The sequence below is a fragment of the Hemicordylus capensis genome, chromosome 1 (assembly GCF_027244095.1).
Source record: "Hemicordylus capensis ecotype Gifberg chromosome 1, rHemCap1.1.pri, whole genome shotgun sequence".
Lineage (NCBI taxonomy): Eukaryota > Metazoa > Chordata > Lepidosauria > Squamata > Cordylidae > Hemicordylus > Hemicordylus capensis.
The window spans coordinates 362,744,667-362,766,730 of record NC_069657.1 but is presented as its reverse complement, the minus strand read 5'-3'; the positions used below and the strand labels follow the sequence as shown (position 1 = coordinate 362,766,730).

Here is a 22,064-nt window from a genome sequence, read left to right as displayed (position 1 = left end):
TTTAGCTGTTCTTCCCACTATTTCTTGGCTAGCCACATTATGGTGAAGGTTCAGAATTGTGCTTGTCTTTATATGTTCACCTGTCAGAATCTTTCTGAAGCTTTGTTTATCTTCATTATTAAAACAAAGTTTTAAAGTTCACTTCAGTATTGTATTGACTCTTATTAAAGGTGAGAGCTCCAAAGAGAAAAGTTTCTACAAAGATTCTACAGGTAGTTTAATATATATCTTCTAATATATCATATATAGCACCTAAAACAGACAAAGCATAAAACATCAACAGAGAATTGATTACAAAAGGCTTTATATAAAAATAATTTCAAGAAATGTAGTACTTAATGAAATCCCTTACCACAGTCATCCTTGCAAACTGCAAAAGTGTCAAGTGAAATGAGGTGCTAAAAAGCAACCTGACATCTATCTGAATTTAACCCTTTTTAATTCTATAAAATTTAATGAATATACATCATGAAATACATCATCATTCCAATCCTTCTAGTAGTGGAAGGACATTGAGTTTCACATGAAAAGGTTACAGCTAAGAAGGTTATTAGTTTCTACGCCAGAGATGAATCAAATGACTGAAGCGGTGGTTTTATTCTTGATATCCATGGCAGGTGAATCTGCTGAAACTGGGTGGAGATACCTTCTGTGAGCAGAGCTGTGTTCATGGGAGTTGTATCTGCCTAATTTTCAGAATGCAGGATACTGTCCAGGGATTCTAGTGATTGAGATCTTGGCTTTCAGTGCTCTGCATAGTGCTTTGCCCATAAGTAACTAAACCAGTAGAAATTATGCAGAATTATAACTTTGCAAAGTGCTCAATTTGCAGAATTTCCTCATATTGCATCATTTAGCTTTTCTTGCCACTATTTCTTGGCTAGCCACATTATGGTGAAGGTTCAGAATTGTGCTTGTCTTTATATGTTCACCTTTCAGAATCTTTCTGAAGCTTTCTTTATCTTCATTATTAAAATAAAGTTTTAGTGGTTGGATGAACTATCCCTTTATTGTAGCACTATGTTTACAGCAGTACTTAGTTCTAGGTTAAGAAAATACATCAAGGCACTATTGTAGCAGCATTATGGAATAAATGACAGATGTTCTACAAACAGAATGTCCAACCTGGATGGAAAGGTTCGAGGAAGCAGTGGCCAGAAATCTATCTTCTATCTATATATTTAATTCTCTAAGGCATACCCGTGGCTAATCCCATGTGTGGCAGCTCTCGCAAGAGTTCGCAAGCAGCTGCCAGATAGCCTCATGTACGCCGCCGGCTGCGGGCGGCAAGGGAAAGTGCTGCCGCCAGGTGGCGAGGGAAAGCGCCTGCTGGGGAGGGAAAGCACCTGCTGGGGAGGGAAAGAGCCAGCTGGGGAGGAAAAGCACTGGCCAGGCCTGTGGGCATGGAAGAAAGGCTCTGGGCACCAGCCAGGCCAGCAGGTGGGGAGGGAAGGGAAAGCAGACTGGGAAGAGGAGAACAGACTGGGGCTGAATGGGGGAGGAGAATGGACTGGAACTGAAGGGAGGGAGGAAAGACAAGGAAGACTAGGGGTACAGATGCTCTGCGCCAGGTCAGCTAGTTTTTATGTAATCTTTAAAGTAACATTTAAGCCAGTTCTACAATTTGACAAATATTCTAGAAGTTTTGAGCCAGGGATGCAGAAGGCTGGTGGTGTTTCATTCATATTTTTAATGAACTGGAGTTTAATGTTAAGCTACTTAGCTCTTTAGCATAATTAACATTAATCAAATATTGAACACACAATCTTGGATAAATTATTTCTTTATAATAGCTGATATGTTTTAGGCAGAAAAATTCACTGCACCCTCAGGGAAGTTAAAATAAATTGCATTGTGCTACATATATATAGTTCATGGTTATAAACCTAGTTTTAAAAAGAATTTAATTATAGGGTACACATGTAGTACTACAAAAGGGGAAAGTCAAATTAAGTCAAGTGAAGAATTAAGTAGCTCCAATTAACTAGTGTGGAATAAGGAAAGAAGCAGTTGTTTGTGAGAGGACCAGATTGTTCATTGTGCATATGCAATAGTATATTTAGAATAAATAAATAGTATGCCCACACTTGACATCAATATGTCCTAATTCTTCCATGTAAAAATTTTAAAATAGCTGCTTCTGACATAAGAAGCATGCATAATATACATATGCCAGATTTACTAATTTTAACATACTCTTTATAATAAATAGTGATAGGGAAATGTACATTTCTCAGAAATTTAAAATTAATGCTCAGAATGAGCTGAGACTGGTAAGAAATGTTGAACAATCAAAAGGGCTTTTTCAGGTAAAGTAAGAGAGAGGAAGTTTCACTGCTCAGTAAAGATAGTGAAATATGAATGAGTGACTCAAATGTTTGACGATAGTAGGGGGCCATCAAACAAAGTGCAGCTTCCTCTGATTCTCTACAGCTCTGTTGCACCTCTCTCTCCCATCCCACCCTGCTCTGGTCTTAACAAGAGTTATGCTATCCGCAAGCTGGCCATTTGTCAGATAGAACCAGCATGCTGGTTAATCATTGACCAGCCTGCACAGCTCTACCTGACAAATGCCCAGCCTGCAGGCAGCACCGATCTCATTATTGCTGGGGCAGTGCAGGATGGAAGTGAAAGGTGCAGTGGAGCTGCAGGGAACCAGAGGCAGGTGCACCTAGTCTGAGCCACTACTGAGGGTGAGAAACAGAAGGTAGAACTGCTTGATTCCTGTTTTGCCTTTTGTCTTCTCCCAAAAGGATAATTGTGTGGAATCTTGGGGGGAAAGTGTGAATGTTAAGGGGTTAGTTTTGAATTTCAAGAATGATACGCAGTTGTCCAGGAAACACCTTTCTGTCTTCTGGCATCTTGTTCTATCTTCTAGCATTTCATCTGGCAGGTCTTCAGGCCAGATGAACTGCATCCTAGGGTACTAAAAGAACTTGCTGATGTACTCTCAGAATCTCTATCATCTTTGAGAAATCCTGGAGAATGAATGATGTGCCACAAGACTGGAATAGATTATAATGTCAAATCATTCAAATAGAGTAAAAAGGAGAATCCAGGAAACTAGAGGCTGATCAGATTGACTTGGATACCAGGAAATATACTAGAATAGCAGGGCAGAACTACAATAAGATAGACAGGTCCGAAGAACGTACACTGCCGTGCCTCCAGAGTGCCTAGCCTTGCCAAGGGGCTGCCCTGCTCACCACTCCCCGCCCCCAGCCAGCTCACCAGCCACCTGTCACCATGTTGTTCTCCATGGTGGTGTCATGCTGCCCACCCCCAGCATGGCGGTGGTACTCCTCCCGCAGCCCGCTGCTGCTTCCCAGCCACTCAGGGTCAGAGCTGGCTGGCATGCAGGTGGTAGGAGAATGCCTCCACCATCATTCAGGGCACGGAGGCCACCCTGCCACACCTCCACTGTTGCCATCGTGGGGTGGAAAGCCCATCACTGCTGCCCCTGCGAACATGGGCCACTCTTGCCCTCCCTATGCTGCTCTAGAACTGATTATAAAGCAATCAGTCTGCAGAAATCATGATACATTGCAGTGGTTCGTAAAAGCCATGGATTTGTCAACAGTAAATGCTGACAGACTAATCTCGTCTCTCTTATTTCCCCCCCAGTCATTTTTCTAGTTTAGTAGATTGTAGGAATGTTGTGGTCATAATTTATTATGATGTCAGCAAAGCACTTTGAAAAGTTCTCTATGACAATGTCACCAGTTACTGATGAGGGGATGGGCTGTCCCTCACTGGAGGTCCTTTGGCTGGACAACCATCTATTGGGGATACTCTAGTTCTGTATTTCCTGCATTGAGCAGGGGGTTGTAAATGGCCTACAAGGTCTCCTCTAACTCTTTATGATTCCATTAAGAACATAGGAAACTGCCATATACTGAGTCAGACCATTGGTCTATCTAGCTCAGTATTGTCTTCACAGACTGGCAGCGGCTTCTCCAAGGTTGCAGGCAGGAATCTTTCTCAGCCCTATCTTGGAGAAGCCAGGGAGCGAACTTGAAACCTTCTGCTCTTCCCAGAGTGGCTTCATCCCCTGAGGGGAATATCTTGCAGTGCTCACACATCAGGTCTCCCATTCAGATGCAACGAGGGCAGACCCTGCTTAGCTACGGGGACAAGTCATGCTTGCTACCACAAGACCAGCTCTCCTCTCTTTAAATGTCAAGGGAGTAGAAGAATAAAAGTTAATGGAGTTGTTAGCTGCCTAATCACACCAGGTTAAAAAAAATTCCTGTACAAGACTAAACATCAAATTTATTTTGTGTTTGCAGGCTGCTTCTTACTTAGATGAATATAATGAGATGCTTGAATTCATACTGAAATGGATTGAAAAAGCTAAAATCCTGATACATAGCAATATCACATGGAATTCTGCCAATCAGCTTCATGATCAATACATGTCTCATCAGGTGCGTGTAACATTTTTCATATACATTTTTCAATATACATTTTTCAGAGAATATCTGAAGGACAAGACACACATTGCTACACCATGAAAGATGGGTTTTACTCCTGAACTAATTTAATGCTATTTAATATAGCATCTTCACATGAGTTCCAGCTGGGCATCACCTAATTTTCTATTGTTAATTGTAGGGAAGATCTGAAACTTGAAGAATTGTTTGATGTATAATTTTGGGATCCAAATCCATGCAAATATTTTAAATAAAATAATTTGAAATAGGAGATCAAATAAAGGGAATCCTGTCCCAACAATGTTGAAAGAAAAACTGTGGTTATTAAAACGTTCTACCAAAAAAATCAAAATGTCTTCTGGCCCCATATGATGTTGGGAAGTTTTTTCCTGGTTTGTTTAATATAGAGTGACACAAAAACTTCTGAACTAATTAGGCTGTTTTGATGAAGTATATTTGGCACTGAGGCTGAGTTTCTGCCCCTTGGAAGTTGCAGTATCTTATCAAAGTATTTGTGTAATGTATCTGTGAGGTCACGTAGGGCCCTGCCACTTCCCAGACCAACACAGTCCACATGTCTTGGCAGCCTCTCCTTTTTTTTTCTGATTTTATGGCCATTCAGTTTGTTTTCAGATGGGAATGTTTCCTTTCTCACTCAGTGCTATAAGATGGGATAGCAAGGTCTGGCCACTTTACATTCCCTTCTTTTCAGGCTTTAAGGAGGTGGCATGCAGTGAGCTAGAGGAAGGGATCAGTTTGGCTAATGCATTTAGTGCTTTGGTTGTCACAGTTAACCAGAAAACATTCAGTGCAGTGGGACAATTAAAAGATCAGAGGATCTTATCTGCCCTATACATTTTGTTAAAATGGAGGACTTTGTTGCAGGACCTTTCTATAGAAAATTTGGGTACAAATGCTTCACCCCCTGTAAACTCCAGGTTGATTACTTGTCTAGACAGTACGGGTTGAGTGGTAGCTTCTCAAAGATTCCCCTTAGCAACCTTTCAATCATAGCTTACTGTAAGAAGGTCAGTTTCTGGAGAATTGCTTGATCTTCAGAAATTCCTCAGTTCTGATAGGATTTAGATTGAATAAGGTGGACTTTTCTTGGTGTTGTTGCTAAATAAAATTGTGACCTTATGAAAATCCAGATGGATGTGTTTTGTTTTCATATTAAGATCTGAGACAATGTTCAACCATGTGATGCAGAGTAAAGTAGCAGTATGTATTTGAGTACTTGGTTAAATATGATTGAACATTCTGAACCTAAGGTTTTGCTGAACCAGGGTTTAAAAGTGGAAACAAATTCTGCTGATTTCTCCACTTAGGCCATGCTTGAAGAGTCTGGTGAGATCCATGGGGATCTTGAGGCCATGAATGAGAAGATAGAATACCTGGCAAGTGTATACACCACTGAAAGGATGTCTCAGCAAGTGTCAGAACTTGGACGACAGACTGAGGAGTTACAGCAAGTGATCAAACAGCGACTACAGAATGTTCATGATGCAGCCAAGGTAAAAGGAATGCCCTTCATATCTTGCTGATATCTGGGGCTGTTTATGCTCTCTGTACAGTACTAATTTCTAATATCTGACAGTCTGCTGGGAATTCTCCTGTGCTAGTCTCATTAAAACAGATGAGAGACTCTCATGCTTCTGCACAAGAACTTTACAGGAGGTTATGCTCCTGGATTAGTTTTCGGTGATTTATAGATATCATTACTAGGAAAATTGGATTAAGAAAAAAATCACTGCTCCTGAAATAATTGCTCTTAAACCTATGTGACCAGTCCAGCAGTTTTGCTTCTAAAGGCGTTCCAAGGGATTTCTTATTGAATTCAAGGGAGAGGGAATAGCTTTGCAGGCACAAAGGGAAGGGAAATGCATTTCAGTAATAGGGTACTCTCCATCTACAGCCACTCAGTGTACACATCGGCACTTACATAGGCACTGTGAGGACTCTCTGAAATCTGAGTCAACCGACTGGGTCAAACTGTCTGGTGGTCAGGTTCCAGAGCATACAGATGATATTCTGAAAGGCAAGAGGCAGAGAGTGTTGTCTAAGACAAGATGGGGGTGAGATTCCAGTGTTGGCAAACAGAGATCCCAGAAAAAGAGGCAGATAATGTGATTTAAGATGGGTTGGTGATTGGGTTCATGATTGGGTTCTAGAGCAGATAGGCTCGGAGTTAAAGCAAGTATCTTACAACCTTCTCCAAGAGAGGAGATGCTCAGACTGGAATGCCAAGGCCAGAGAAGTTTTTATATAGGGTCAGTAGGGACTCTATTGTCTTCTGATTTTTTCCGGGTTGATTGGCAAGTTTCGTTTATAGTCCTTAGCGTCCGATGAGGGCGCCGGTGGAGGAGCGGTGAAAGGCACCTTTAAAAAAATTGGTACTTACCTCTGCTCTCGCCACACCTGAATGCTGCTCGGAGAAGCAGCGTGCCGCCCAGTACCCCCTGCGGTGGGGGATCGCCTCCACCACTCACCTGGCTTCTATGGAGCTGATCCCCCACCCACGGCCAGGTGAGTGGCAGAGGTGATCCCCCACTGCAATTGGTGCTGGGCGGCACACTGCTTCTCCGAGCAGCGTTCAGGTGCAGCAGCAGCGGAGGTAAGCACCAATTCTTTTACTCTTAAAGGTGCCTCTTGCCACCTCTCTACCAGCGCCCTCACCAGCCGCTACTGTTTATAGCCACTGTTGGAAGGAGCTGTATAGCAGCAAGGCACAAGGCACCAAGCCAGTTCCTCTCTCTCTCTCAGCTGTCTTTATAATACAGAGAGTAAATACCTGAGCTTTGCTTCCATAGTTCCCAGTCTGAGGCTCCTGAGATCTTATAGGCTTTGAATCGAGTGATAGACTTGTATGAGATCTTTAGCATGGTCAGAAATGCATTTAATAGGGTCTCAGTTTTCATGTTTGTTTGTTTGTTTATTTATTTACTTACTGATTGATTGATTGATTGATTGATTGTTAAATTTATATACTGCCTTTCATTCAGACAATCCCGAGGCAGTTTACAGCAAAATTTAAAAACAAGATTGTAAAAAAGACACAATTAAAATATTAAGCTAAAAATATAAAACAAATCTGATTAAAAATTTAAAACCAAAGCATAAAAACAATACAGAGTACAAAGAGCAGCAGCAGAGACAATCAAATAAAAGCCTGGGCAAAAAGCCAAGATTTTACACTTGATATATAATGAGTTAAACATTGGGACATGATATATAATGAGTTAAAGAAAAAATTTTAAATGACATTTCCTAAGAGACTAGAATCCTTCCTGCTGGGAATAACGCAAGGAGAGTTTTCCACAAGAAATTTAACATTCTTTATGTATGCAACCATGGCGGCCAGAATAGTATATGCGCAGAAATGGAAGGATAATGAATTGCCCTCAAAAGAAGATTGGTTGATAAAATTTTTGGAATATGCTGAGATGGCAAAACTTACAGTACTGATATCAAAACTTGGAATGTTTTAAAGAAGATTGGAAACCATTCTTATTATACCTAAAGAACTATTTTTCTAATATTGATTTTTCAACAGGGCTTGAAATTTAGTAATATTAGCAGGTTGAGTAGAGTAAAATCGAGTTTGTAAGGTTTAGGATATATGTTTTGAATTACTATAGCAATGGTTGAATTGTATAGTTAGTGATTTGCGCGGATTGGTGAGCGGGAAGTCAACATTTGTTTGATTGGATGTAACGAGATTGTTAAGATATTGTAAAAATCAATAAAAAATTTAAAAGCAAAAAAAATTTTTTTACACTCTTTCTGAAAGCTGTGATGTTGACAGAGATAACATACAGTCTTCATATCTAATGTGTTTTCTGCTTTTGCCTATGAATTTTATTTTTACAAGGATATGAAGAAATTTGAAACTGAGGTAAAGGCTCTTCAAACAGCTTTAGAGCAAGCCCAAGCCACTCTGACATCTTCAAAGATTGGCCGTTTGAGTCTGAAAGAACAACTTTCTCACCGACAGGTAGACTGGCTACTATTTGAACAATGATAGCTGCAAATAATTTATTATTCATTATGATTTTATTTAACACATTTCTCTACTGCACCATATGCAAATCCCTGAATGGTTCACAATCTAAAAACACAATTAAAAAATTAACACAGTTAAAACAGTTTAAATACAGATAAATGTATTTATCTGTATTTTATCTAGGTGCTTCCCAGACTAGACTCTACAACGGGGTCAGGACATATCTCGGAAGTGTGCTTCCACACTTCCTGTATCATGACACCGCAGTCCCTACGCAGACAGCAGGATACCATTCACATTTCCAATGCCTTGTTTCAAATTTAATTGCTGTTATATGGAGCTAGGACATCATATATTCAGTGTGGAAAAGTTGCTGTTTTTTCGGGTTGTTAGTTGCTGCGAGACTGCTCCCCCTGCTGTTTACGTTTTGAATGCAACTTGCCCAAACAGAGGCATTTTGCTGCCGATGAGCAGCCAGTCTAGAAAGCACCCTGTAAAGGTAAGGTGTGCCGTTAAGTTGGTGTCAACTCCTGGCGACCACAGAGCCCTGTGGTTGTCTTTAGCAGAATACAGGAGGGGTTTACCATTGCCGCCTCCTGCACAGTATGAGATTATGCCTTTCAGCATCTTCCTAAATTGCTGCTGCCTGATATAGGTGTTTCCCATAGTCTGGGAAATATACCAGAGGGGATTCGAACTGGCAACCTCTGGCTTGCTAAATCAAGTCATTTCGCCGCTGTGCCATTGTACTTTATCTTTATAAACGAAAACCATGACTAAACAGCAGGTATGTTTTCAGGTCCTTTTTAAAAACATCCAGAGAAGGGGAGGCTCTAATTTTGTTAGGAAACATGTTCCAAAGTCCCAGGGCACCCCTAGAATATGTCCAGTTTTGAGTCACCACTAACGGAGCCAGTGGCAACCTTATCCAGACCTCTCCAGATGATCTTAATTAGTTCTGGTGACATTTTATTTAAAACCTCTGAGATTCCTAGGCTTAAGGTTGAGTGCAAATAATAATAATAATAATAATAATAATAATAATAATAATAGTTATATTTTTTTGTTTGAGGTTAGCATGTTAACATGCTTCATGTTCAATTAGTAGAGAAAGTTAGTGTTTGGAACAATAGTGATTACAATAGTGGTTTATTTCAAAAGTAATCACATCGAACTCATGGGCTCATCCTTCTACAGAGACTACTGCCAAGCGCATCCTGAAGACTAATACCATTCAAAAGCTGATGTCACCGTGACCTTGTTGGTTCTTACAAGAAATACATTGCAGAGAATGATGGTGACATCCAGAGCAATGGACCAAGGACATGGCAGGAGCTGTGCCCTTCAGTTGGAGGTTTGGCACAGTCAGAGGCTTCCCCAGCAGCGGAATGTGTGCAATGCGGGCAGGGCAGGGCTGGGCTGGCTGTGATTTCTGATGCCCTGTGCCTTCTAGAAAAATGTCCCTGAGGCCTATGAAATTCTCCAAGACATGTTTCTGGAAGGCACAGAGCAGGAGGCAGGGAAGATCTGCAAAAATTGCTCCCTGTGTCCATATGATGGTGTGGTTTTTTTAAAAAAAGAAAGGCAAACCTGATGAATGAATGAATGAATGAATGAATGAATGAATATATGTGCTCCATTGCTGAGGAAGCCTCTGGCTGTGAAGATGCAACTCCAGCTGCATTCCCAGTCTGTTGCTCTGGATGTCCGCCACTGTTTTTCAGGATGCCAGAATATCTCTTTCTGTTGAACTCATTGTTTTCATTTGTGTTCTGTTTTACAAGATAATAATCAAGCTATGCCTCCAAAAACTTCCAGTATGCTCACTCTAAATACAGTTTGCTTTTGTTTCCCTATATATTTAAATATAATGAATTATATCCAGACCCTACCTTCTGCTCATTGCACTTGCACAAGGAGAGCAGTTTTCACTGATTTTTTCCCTTCTCTCTGCATCCCCCCAAATCTTCTACTGATGGCTGGGGAACCTTCAGGAGAAGATGGGGCATGCAGAAAGCTGGAAAGGAAAGTGAGAGTTGATAAAAAATCACTCACTTACATGAGTAGAAGGCGGGGTTTGCATGCAACACAATAAGTCCAAATCAAAAAGGTCATTCATTCAGCAGTGAATGCATGCATGCATGCATGCATAGTGTGGATTGTTGTTATACCTACAATCTCATTAGTGATTTTTTTTAAAGTGTGGATATTAACAGTTTATTTAATAATATGTAGTTTAACATAATTTAATATTTTTGTTAAGATGCTTTATTAAAAACTAATTGAATATAATGTCAGCATAAGTTTATTATTGCAACCATTGTTTTTCTAGCATTTGCTATCTGAAATGGAGTCGCTGAAGCCAAAGGTTCATGCAGTGCAGGTCTGTCAAAGTGCTTTACGCATACCTGAAGAAGTGGTCACCACTTTACCAATATGTCACACTGCCCTCAGGCTGCAGGATGATGCCAGTCATCTACAGCACACAGCCATCCAGCAATGCAACATAATGCAGGCAAGTGTAAATTGATTTGAGCAAACTTCTCATTTATTTATTTATTATTTATTTATTGATTTGATTTTTATACTGCCCTTCCGAGCTGGCTCAGGGCGGTTTACAGTTACATTTGGAGGTGCTTTCCCTTTTTTATGTTCTTAACAACTTATTATTATTATTATTATTATTATTACATTTACTTAGGTATAAATTAACTTAGGTATAAATATTTCTGTGTTTGTTTCTAATTTATTAATGTTTACGTATAGATATATATTGTTCAAAGGAGAGTTGCCATTGTTTCCCTGAAGTTACTAAATGCTATTACTTTTGTTGTCTTTATCTATTTTTAGATACTATGTATCTTTCCAAGGATTGTGTTTGTTGGGTTCTCCCCCTCATTTTTCCTGCCATTTCCCTCCCTTGCAAGCTGTAGAGCTTCAGTTCTTCTTTCTAGGTGTGTCGGATTCCTTTTCTCAGTCCCATGGCTTTCTGTTCACTTAAATCATTATATATAATTGGTTAATTTGTTTTTTACCAACACATAAAATGGCTTACAGATGGAATTTACATTTAAAACATTTTTTTAAAAGAAGCAAATCACTTTTTATAACTCATTTTTATATGGAAAACAACCTGGAAAGAAATGTAGGGTATCTGGTTTCTTCTAGAATTTCTCCTGTGCATCTGTCCATATGAAGTCTCATGCAGTAACTTTTAAGACAGAGAGACAGAGACAGATATTAAAGTATCTCATTTTTTTTGCATGGACATTGTTGAACAGTTGTTTTAAATATTCTATAGCTCTACCTCCACCCACCCAGGAACTATGGAATAAGGTGGGGAAATTTTCATTCATAAGTTACGATAAAATGGGTGACTTCACATGTAATGTGGTACTTAAGGTTTCTGCGAGCAGCTTCAGCCCCGGGAGCATGTGAGAACCCAATTTCTGGTCTCACCAACTATATGCCAAAATTGGGCATGTCATACAAACTCACCAATCTCAGTATATCCTGCCCTGCTGTGGCATGGAACTGGACTTTTGTAACCACTTCAAATAGGTTACAAATAGGTCAAATAGTTTTCAGAAATCTGGTTCCATGCTTCAAATAGATCAGAACATGCCAAGATTGGCAGGTTCATATTACATGGCCAATTTTGGCATGTCATTTCTGAGATTGGAAGTAGGGCTACCATGTGCACCCAGGGCTGTGGCCACTCATGGCAACCTTAGGTGCTGCGTTATACATGTGAAGCTGCCCAAAGTGTAAGGTAAAAAGATATAGCAGCTGATATCCTGACTAATATGTATGTGTGCTTCAGACAGTGAACATGCAGCTTTAAGCCCCATGCTAGTCTCCATACTTCTGAAGGTTCATACTTCTGGACTTCCTTGACAGGGGCGTATCTAGGGTAGGGCAGGCAGTGCATGTGCCCCGGGTGCCACTTGAAGGGGGCACCATTTCTTAAAATTAAAATTTTTTTTAAATGCCCACCAAAAACAAAATGGCCACCGTGCATGCTCAAATGGTCTCTGTGAGGCCCTAGGCCATGTCAGGCCTTGCAGAGGCCATTTGAGCATGTGTGGTGGCCATTTTGTTTTCAGCAGCCATTTAAAACAAATTATTTTTTAAAATTGCCACTACACATTCTCAAATGGTCCCTGAAAGGCCCTAGAGGTCAGTGGGGGAGGGGAACCTTTGCAGACACCCCCACGGCCTTTAGGAAGCCCCCAAAGGGGCTACAGGTAAAACAATTTTTTAATTTAATATAATATAAGTCACTGTACACATATTCAGATTGGCACTATGTACAGAGAATCAGGGCTTGTGAATACTGAGCTGAAGCTTATGAGCGAGGATCGTATCCATTTGCTCTTACTTTGCTTCTTGTGATAACTGAGTTAAACATCATGTCTTAATAATATGGCTATTAATGGTGAGTTTGTCTTTGAATCAGTGTGAAATCCTTAGTATTAATGCCTACAGAGAGTTTCTTGCTCTCTTTTTCTCATTTTAATTGTCTTTCTGAAATACTAGAATATATTCCAAGCAGTAACACAGTTTACTCTGCATATCCTTTAATTATTTTCAGAGTATCTGGGAAAAGTCAAATTCTCCATTTATTTTTAAAACTTATGTAATAGTGATGCTACAATGCATAGTAGAGAATTAGACAGGCACTTACGTTTAGTTTTCCAAGTACACCTCCACATAGTATTTGGGTATTTCATGAGCCCCAGCATACTGAAATTTGTAATTTTCCAGCATTTTTTGGTCTGGCTACGTCCACTGCTAAATAGTTTTTGAAATATTAAAAGATTAACGAGCTTGACTTGTATTTTTCAGCGGATATTATGGTAAATTTATCTGAAAGATGGGTGTCAGATGTTTGGACAGGGGGTGCAATTTCAGTGCTTGCCCTAGGCACTATTTTCCCTAGATATGCCTCTGCTCCTTGAGCAGTAGAAGAGATTCAGAATATTTGCACTCTTGTGCATGAGCATTTAATAGCATTTAATAGTAAAAATGTAAACTGGGCTTTCTGTCCCTAATTTTCCTTTCAGCTACATAGCTTTTTACAGTATTAATAGTCTTTATTTTGAAGAACGTTAGAACAGAGTAAGTAATGAAGTAGGGGTTTTTAAAATTGTATTTCTTCACTGTATTTCCCTTCTCTTTCTCTCTAGGAAGCAGTGGTACAATATGAGCAATATGAACAAGAGATGAAACATTTACAGCAACTGATAGATAGAGCTCATCATGAGATCCAGGACAAACCCGTTGCAACAAGTAACATCCAGGAATTGCAAGCCCAGATTTCACGTCATGAGGTAATACAGCCAAGATCCATCTATAATGCATGGTTCATTTGCATTGCATGAAACCTGAGAATAGATTTTCTGTCCCATTACCCAGAATATTAGCTCTTGCAGACAAGACATTGCAGACATAAACCTTTTGCCTATCATAGGCCATACTAAAATGAAAAAAAATTTTTTTTCTTAACTCCTTTTTATTATTATTTATTATTTTTATTATTTTTACATTTATATCCCACTCTTCCTCCAAGGAGCCGAGAGCGGTGTACTACATACAGTTTCTTTTTCACAACAACCCTGTGAAGTAGGTTAGGCTGAGAGAGAAGCAACTGGCCCAGAGTCACCCAGCTAGTTTCATGGCTGAATGGGGATTTGAACTCAGGTCTCCCTGGTCCTAGTCCAGCACTCTAACCACTACACTATGTTGGCTCCTTTTTGCAGTCCACCTATCCCTCAGAGTAAGTACAAGGAAGGGCAACTCCTGATGGAGAGGAAACAGCAAAGGGGCTGCCAGATCTTATTCACCGCAACCGTTTTCTGTGGGTACACTCCCCACTCTACTGCCTCTGTTGTTAGTGCTGGGAGTGTTATGCCTCAGGGACTCTGGGCAGTAGTCAGCAGTGCTGTTGGGATCATATCTAAGCTTACAGATGAGCCAAATAATTTATTTTATATTTATTTTATTTGTACACTGTCCCAAACTTACATCTCTGGGCATAAACTTATGTCTCTGGGCTTACCATCAGAGCTGCATTCTTGTACTTCCTTCATGTGACTTGGATGTAACTGTTTAGCAGGTCTGAGGAAACTCCTAGTGGACCTGCTTATTTAGTATGTTATTGCCACATCTGAATCTTTGTCTTTCTGAATATTTGCCTATATATTTTGGACAGTCAGATTGTGAATACCTTATTATCTTTGAGGTGATTTATGTTCCCTCACAACCTGGTTTTGCACCAGCGCAGTAAGACTCTCAAAAGAATTCAATGCTTCTCGAGGCGCTCTTCAGATCTGCCGACTCATGCGCATGGTGGAACTGTTATTTTCAACAGGAGAACACCATTCTCCTCAGTTCCTTCTTGACTGCTGTGCTGCTTGCATTGGGAAGGATTCGCTCTGTTTCTCCTCGATGGCTAGTTATATAATTGTTGGATCCTTGGCTTGACTTCAAAACGGTTTTCTTGGCTACTCTTGATTTACTTACATACAGTGCTATGATTTTTGAGAACAAAAGTTCTCAAAGCTGTTTACAAAGGAGGAGGAGGAGATTCCCTGTCCCCCAAGGGGCTCACAGTCTTTAAAAAACCCAACACGAGGTGGATACCAGCAACAGCCACTAGAGGAATGCTGTGCTGCAATTGGATAGGGCCAGTTGCTCTCCCCCTGCTAAAAAGAACCTCCACTTTTAAAAGGTGCCTCTTTGCCTAGTTAGCAGGGGATTTCCCTCAAGTTTTGTCTTCAGTAATATTTGGTTTTTACTTTGGTTTGTTGACGGTTTTTCCGTTTATCTCCCCGCTATTGGTCTTACAGTAGAAAACCCTTTAAAAAGTGTACCTCATGTGGCTGCCTTCTTCTGATAAACACAAGTGTTTAATTTGTTTGGGCGAAGGGCACAACATGAACGCCTGTAAAATATATTTGGTGTTTTCAAGGCAAACTAATAAAAGCCATAAACTGTGCTTGAGGGTGGTGTTCTACGAGACCACACATATTAAGAGCCCCTGGTGGCGCAGTGGTAAAACTGCCGCCTTGTAACCAGAAGGTTACAAGTTCGATCCTGACCAGGGGCTCAAGGTTGACTCAGCCTTCCATCCTTCCGAGGTCGGTAAAATGAGTACCCAGATAGTTGGGGGCAATATGCTAAATCATTGTAAACCGCTTAGAGAGCTCCGGCTATAGAGCGGTATATAAATGTAAGTGCTATTGCTATTGCTATATATTGCCAACTCCAATGCCAAACTATCCAGGCCCTTCGACATTGATGGCTTTGTAGTTGACCAACAGCCACTCATTGGGACTGAGAGCAACTTCGGGATCAGTCAACAACCACTCTTCAAGATTGAGGGCGATTTCGGTGTTGGCCACCGTATCTACCTCTTGAGTTCCTTTTCATAGAGAACATGTGGACTAGACGTTCAAAAAGCCCATGGTGATCAACATAAAAATCCGACAACTATGCCACAAAAAGCACAAGCTTGAACACTCTAGATTGCCTGGATCATTAAGTCCAAAGCATTGCCAAATATCAACCACCTCTTTGACAACAACCAAATCGAAGCCTCCTTCAGCGTCGATGTCAAAGATGTCTCCTAACACCCCTTCATCTTCTACTGCACAAGGGGCTTACCATGAATCTCTCCCTTCAAAATCGACCATGCTGTTGACATGGCAAATGATGCTGAAGTCGGGCTCGACTTTGACTATCATCACACCGACTTCTCTTGTGCGTCTGACATTGACCTTGCCTCACCCGATGTCTATGGCCATAATCACCTTTATTACAACCACAGTGCCAATCTCGACAACATAATCTGTGACCACCCCATTAAAGACTATGCCGAGGGGGCCTTTATCAGTTGTCATTTACTCCACTGGCTTCATCTCCAGGCCACTCTTTACACTTATCTCCAAGCAAGGAAGGAAATCCATCCTCCAAGGAGGTTCCCCCAATGTCAGGGAACAAATCTACCTCAAGGAACCTGGAATCACTATTGGTAACGGCTAGAAATCCTTGTTAGAGGGGAAAACTGAAGATGAACCTGCATTGCTCCCCCTCTTATCCTTGGAGGGATCACTTTCACCATCCTGCACCACATTTTGCCTCCATGACCTATCTGATGGACTATTGGAGCTCCCCTGGTGCTTTAGACCCTGGATATATTAAGGAAGTTCAGCAAACCACCCAGAGACGAAGGTTTGGGCTGTGTACAAATCTGCAGCGGGGAAATGACTTGCATAGCGAGCAAGAGGTTGCTGGTTCAAATTCCCACTGATACGTTTCCCAGAATATGGGAAACACCTATATTGGGCAGCAGTGATATAGGAAGGTGCTGAAAGGCATCATCTCACACTGTGCAGGAGGAGGCAATGGTAAACCCCTCCTGTATTTTACCAAAGAAAACCACCTGGTTTTGTGGTCACCAGGAGTCGACACCGACTCGAGGTCACAACTTTACCTTTACCTTTACAAATGTGATAGATAGATAAAATAAAGGGACCCCTATTATATGTCTTTGCTTGCTTTACCTTACGATTTCAGTGAATTTAGACAATGGAAGACAATAAAACTTAAAGATGCCATGGAATTTACTCTTGTGAAAAGCACAGGACCCCATTTCCTTACCTGGAGGGTTTTCATACAGGGCTTTTATTGTGAATCTACTCTTGACTGGAGTGTGCAAGTCCACATATTAGCTGGCTTTACCCTAACATCCCTGCAGGCTATCAGGGACCAGGACAGACAGGACTTTGATTTTCCCTGATTGGAGGCTGTGAATTCTGGCTTAGCCCAAAGTATGTCCGGTTTTAAAAAATCCTCTAGTTTCAGAGGCTTTTGAAGAATAACCCAGGGCTCCTGCCATGCCCCACAGTTTTCTGTGTTAGGTTTGTGTTGGTCATTCCAGTAAATCCATGTTTTTCAAAACTCAGTGTAGGGGAGCTTGACAGCTGTTTTGGGTGTGGTCTGTTCTAGGTGATTTGCAGTTGCAAGCGCTGGCGAGGGGCTTGCCAGCAACACTGCACTGGCAGAAATCAGGACAGGGACTGGGGGGGCCGGGCGCATGGCCACATGGAGGCAGTTTTAAAGCCACTGCTGAGCAGCAGCCGTGGAGCAGGATGGCGGCGAGAGCAGCTCTCCCTCCTCCCAAAAGGGAAGCTGCTCTGGGGCAGGGCCAAGGTGGCTGGGGCCACGTGGCACACTGGTGAGTGGCACAACAGGGCTGCAGCGGACTGACTCGGAATCTCTAGGGTACTCACTGCTGTGGCCGCCGGCTACTGACTGTCAAGGAAGGGAGGAGATGGGAGGGAAGGAGCATGGGCAAAGAGCCCCCATCCTTAGCCCTGTCTGCCTCATTTGGAAGCAGACAGGGCTGAGGAAGGGAGCTCTTCGCTCTCCCTCCCTCCCGGATAGTCAGTGGCTGGCGGGGGGAGTGAGTGCTCTGGAGACTCCTGTGAGTCAGTCCCTCCACCGCTGCCCTGTCGCGCCACTCGCCAGCATGCAACGTGCCCAGCCAGCCCTGCCCCTGCCCCAGAGCAGCTTCCCTTCATCATTTGGGAGGCAGGAGAGCTGCTCTCGCTGCCATCCCACTCTGAGCCATGGTGGCTTTATAAGTTTTTTTAAAAAAAATCGTTTTAAAGTGTTAAAAAATGGGACAAATAGGGTCCATTAGGGGTGTGTGTGTGTGTAAAAATTATGTGATGAAGGCAGTCACTCATAAAGGCAAGGGTTAAGCGTCCTGCTGTTTGATCCAGCTGTTTTGCAACTCGTTATGTTTGTCTTGCACTCCTATCTGTCAAACTATTTTTTAAAAAGCTCTCTCCCCTCTTCCTCTGTGCCGTGATTTGTGATTGGTTGGAAGGAATACCTGGACTAGGGAGGTGTGAACGCACAGGAAAAAGATCTGCCAGGGAGTGCGGGGAGAAGCCAACAGCTATGTGGACTGTCATTTTAATCTCCCAAAGTAAAGATCTTGCGAATCTGCTGCAATTCAGATACCCTGAGGCATAAAGCCATGTGTGAAAAACCTCCTGCTCTTGCATCTCCTTTCAAGTGACCCAAAAGGCCTTCAGCTCCTGTGGAAAGTAACATCTCCTGCTCCTACCCATCGGATAGACCCTTACATGGAGAAAATTCACCACTCTCCAGGTCCAGAGAAATCACCCTAGTGGGAAGATGTTTTCTTTTCCTTTTCTTTTTCTTTTATTAGAAGAGTATAAAAAGAGAAAGCTACAGGGGAGAGAGAGAGAGAAAGAGAGAGATTAATAAATGTAGTACATAACATCTCATCTCATACATATTTTATACATCAATCCAGAAATCAACTCTCTTGTCACATCAATATCTATCTAAACCACCACATTTAATTAAATCCACCATTTAAAAATATCTAAGTAAAATCTCCAGTTGAGCAAATGATGATCATGATTAAACCATGCTAATATTAAGAAATACAAATTCAATTCAAATACAAATCCATAGATTCATTAGCAGAGAAAATCCAAATCTTGGGTGAAGTATCCAACCCTGTGACACATTGTAAAAGGTTCACAAGTAGCATCGATCTTTCTGAAGGGAGATATGACTCCAGCCCCTCGTCTGAAGCTTCTGTTCATATAGAAAACCCTTCCAGTCCTTCTCCTGATGAGATCATTACTAATCCACCGTCAAGCTCACCTACAGAAGAGACAAGGTCCTATCATGTTCAGGTGATGGAAATGGCTGAGGCTTTAGGCCTAGAACTGAAAACGCCAATGCCTGAAGTTAAGGACCCAGAATATGATTACATATCCAGTTTCTCAGCTGCTAAGCCTACATCTCTGCCCATGCTCCCAATCCTCACCGACTCTCCAAAAGTGTGCTGAGATGCCCCATCTGCCTCTACTACCACTTTCAAGAGGCTAGAAAGTTTACATGATCCAAGAGGAATCTTGCCCTTTCCTGTTTAAGCACACATACACACCCCTCCGCCGAAATCTCTGTGTGATTAGTAGTAAGTAGACTGTGTGATTAGTAGTAAGTCAGACAGGGCACATTCTGCCCCATTACATAAAGTGGTAAGGAAGCTGAAATCAATGGTTTGCAGCAACAGCCACTGGAGGGATGCTGTACTGGGGTTGAATATGGTCAGTTGCTCTCCCCCTGCTCAGTGAAGAAAATCACTTTAAAAAGGAGCCTCTTTGCTCAGTTAGCAGGAACTGCTGACTCCTAGACAATACTATGGCAATAGCGTATCTCAACCACCAGGGTGTACCCCACTAGTGGACCTCTTCACCACGCAGTGCGGGGGGAGAGTGCAAGATGTACTGCTCCAGAGTGGGAGTCGGACTGAACTCCATGAGCGATGACTTCCAGATGCCCTGGATGAAGCATCTCTATTACCTTTTCCCTCTCTTTCCCCTTTTGTCATGGGCAAGTTCATGATCTGGGCAAGATACTACAGGGGAACACTCATTGCATCGTACTCACCCCATGGTGGCCACAGCAACCATGGTTCCAGTCCTTCTCCGATTGTCTCAAGGCCATCTCCAATGCTTTCTGCTCCACCAGAATCTTCTGTCCCTTCAACCCAACCTCCAGCTGTTGAATCTGACAGCCTGAAAGGTCAACTGTTAGATACCATCCTCCTGAATGAAAAGAGTCAATGTGTCAGAACTACATGTGCAAGTGGAAACGTTTCACATCAAATGCTGCTTCCAAGGACTTTGACCCCTTCAACACAATAGTCCATCAAATCCTTCTATATTTGATGGGTCTAAAGCATTCTGGACTATTCATTACATTTCTCAAAGTCCATCTAGCAGCACTTTCCACAAGGAATCAAGGCTGGGACGGGCACTCAGTCTTTTCCTATCCTGACTCTAAAAGATTCCTCGAGGATGTAAACCACCTTTCCCCACCTGTACAAGAACCCATTGAGCCATGGAATCTCTTGCTGATCTTGTCCTCTCTCACCAAACCCTGCTTTGAGCCACTCCTCTCCACTACCCTCAAGTCTTTGTCTTTAAAAGTCTCCTTCCTCATTGCCATAACATCAGCATGGCAGTCAGTGTACACCAAGTTCTACCTGGACAAGGTCGTTCTCTGGATAGAGCCTTCCTTCACTCCAAAAATAGTCTCTGACTCCCATTTAAATCCTGACATTGTTTTACCTAACTTGTTCCAGAACCCCTCCACCTTTCTGGAGAAATCTGTGCACTCACTGGATGTGAGATGGTCTCTCCTGTTCTACCTAAATAGGACTAAACTACTCAGATGAACCAACAAGCTCTTCATCTCCTTTCAAGGAGAGAACAAGGGTTGGCCTGTCTCAAGACAGGCTCTCCCATTGGCTCATACAGCTTACCTTCATGTGCTACAACCAACAAAGGGTCAAACTCCCCTCGAAAATCAAAGCACATTCTACTAGAGCCATGGCCATGTCAGCAGCTCACATGTCTGGCATTAGTATGAAGGATATCTGAAAAGTGGCTATTTGGTCTTCAGACCTGCCCTTTATTAAACACTACGCTGTGGATTCAGCGGCAGAGACCAACTTTGGTTGAGCGATACTCACAAAAGTACTCTAACTGTATCCTAGCTCCTAGCTCCATCTCGGTAAGCTTGATAATCACGCAGGTTGTGAGGAAACATGGATCACCTCAAAGATAAAACAGGTTGCTTACCTGTAAGGTGATCTTTTTGGTGATCCATGTTCACTCACAACACCCGCACAGTCTGCCCTGCTACTAGGATACCTCCACAGTAATAGTGACTTACCTGACTCTATCCATGGACATTCATCACTCATTGCAGCAGCCGATCAGGAACTGAGGAGAATGATGCTCTCCCACTAAAAATAAAGGCAGTGCCATGCATGTGATTTGGCAGAGCCAGATAGTGCCTCAAGGAGCTTTTAATTGCTCTGCAAAGCTTACTGCAGAGGTGCAGGACCCAGGCTGTGAGTGGACATGGATCACCAAAAAGATCACCTGTTAAAGGTAAGCAACCTGGGTTTTTCCTTAAATGTAAGAAAGTACACAAATGTCTTAAAGCAAACACAAATTTCTCTGTATTACAAAGTTTGCCTGCACTTCTCTGTTTCTCCCTTGTCTTCGCATGCTAATGTCTTAATTATGGGCCTGATTTGCTTTAGCAAGTGTATGTCTTTCCAAAAACTGAGAAGATTGATTAACATTGAGAGTTAAACTAATAAGTAATTACTGAAAACTGTATGGGACACTAAGGTCATACTACATATTATGTTAGTTTTATGAAAATTTGTAGGATCCTGGTAAGTGCATAACCATCTGGTTGTCTAGGTATGTGTTCCCTTACGCTCACTGTCATTTACCTCCTCTGTGTATGTCTTGCTGTTTGACTGAACAGTTGCATGTGTGTTGCTTTTGTTCTGCCAGGATTCAGAGTGCTGGTGAGGAGGAATAGTTTCTGTGGTACTGCCTAGGGAGATTGCTTTTGCCCACTTACTCCCCCCACCCTTTTCCCTACCACAGCACCCAAATGAAAAGCATAGCTGTGAGATCAGTGCTTGTGCAAGAGGGATACATGACAAAATTATTTCAATGTGAGCTTTACAGAGAATGTTGTGGTAA

The 22,064-nt window shown here is 41.9% G+C and overlaps 1 protein-coding gene and 1 long non-coding RNA gene across 20 annotated transcripts in view; one reads left to right on the top strand and one right to left on the bottom strand.

Moving 5' to 3' along the window:
* SYNE1 (spectrin repeat containing nuclear envelope protein 1) overlaps nt 1-22,064 on the top strand; it is a 575,028-nt gene that overhangs the window by 348,236 nt on the left and 204,728 nt on the right. For all 19 annotated transcript variants that reach the window (XM_053292895.1, XM_053292839.1, XM_053292877.1 and 16 more), the window contains 5 exons: nt 4,290-4,427; nt 5,762-5,947; nt 8,305-8,427; nt 10,769-10,951; nt 13,626-13,769. In XM_053292895.1, coding sequence (XP_053148870.1) covers nt 4,290-4,427; nt 5,762-5,947; nt 8,305-8,427; nt 10,769-10,951; nt 13,626-13,769 — 774 coding nt within the window. The remainder of the gene's footprint in view (nt 1-4,289; nt 4,428-5,761; nt 5,948-8,304; nt 8,428-10,768; nt 10,952-13,625; nt 13,770-22,064) is intronic.
* Nucleotides 18,658-21,429, bottom strand: LOC128343618 (uncharacterized). Its single transcript, XR_008315614.1, has 3 exons — nt 21,232-21,429; nt 19,942-20,099; nt 18,658-19,149 (listed from the first exon to the last, which is right to left on the bottom strand). It is a non-coding gene; the product is annotated as an uncharacterized LOC128343618 (long non-coding RNA).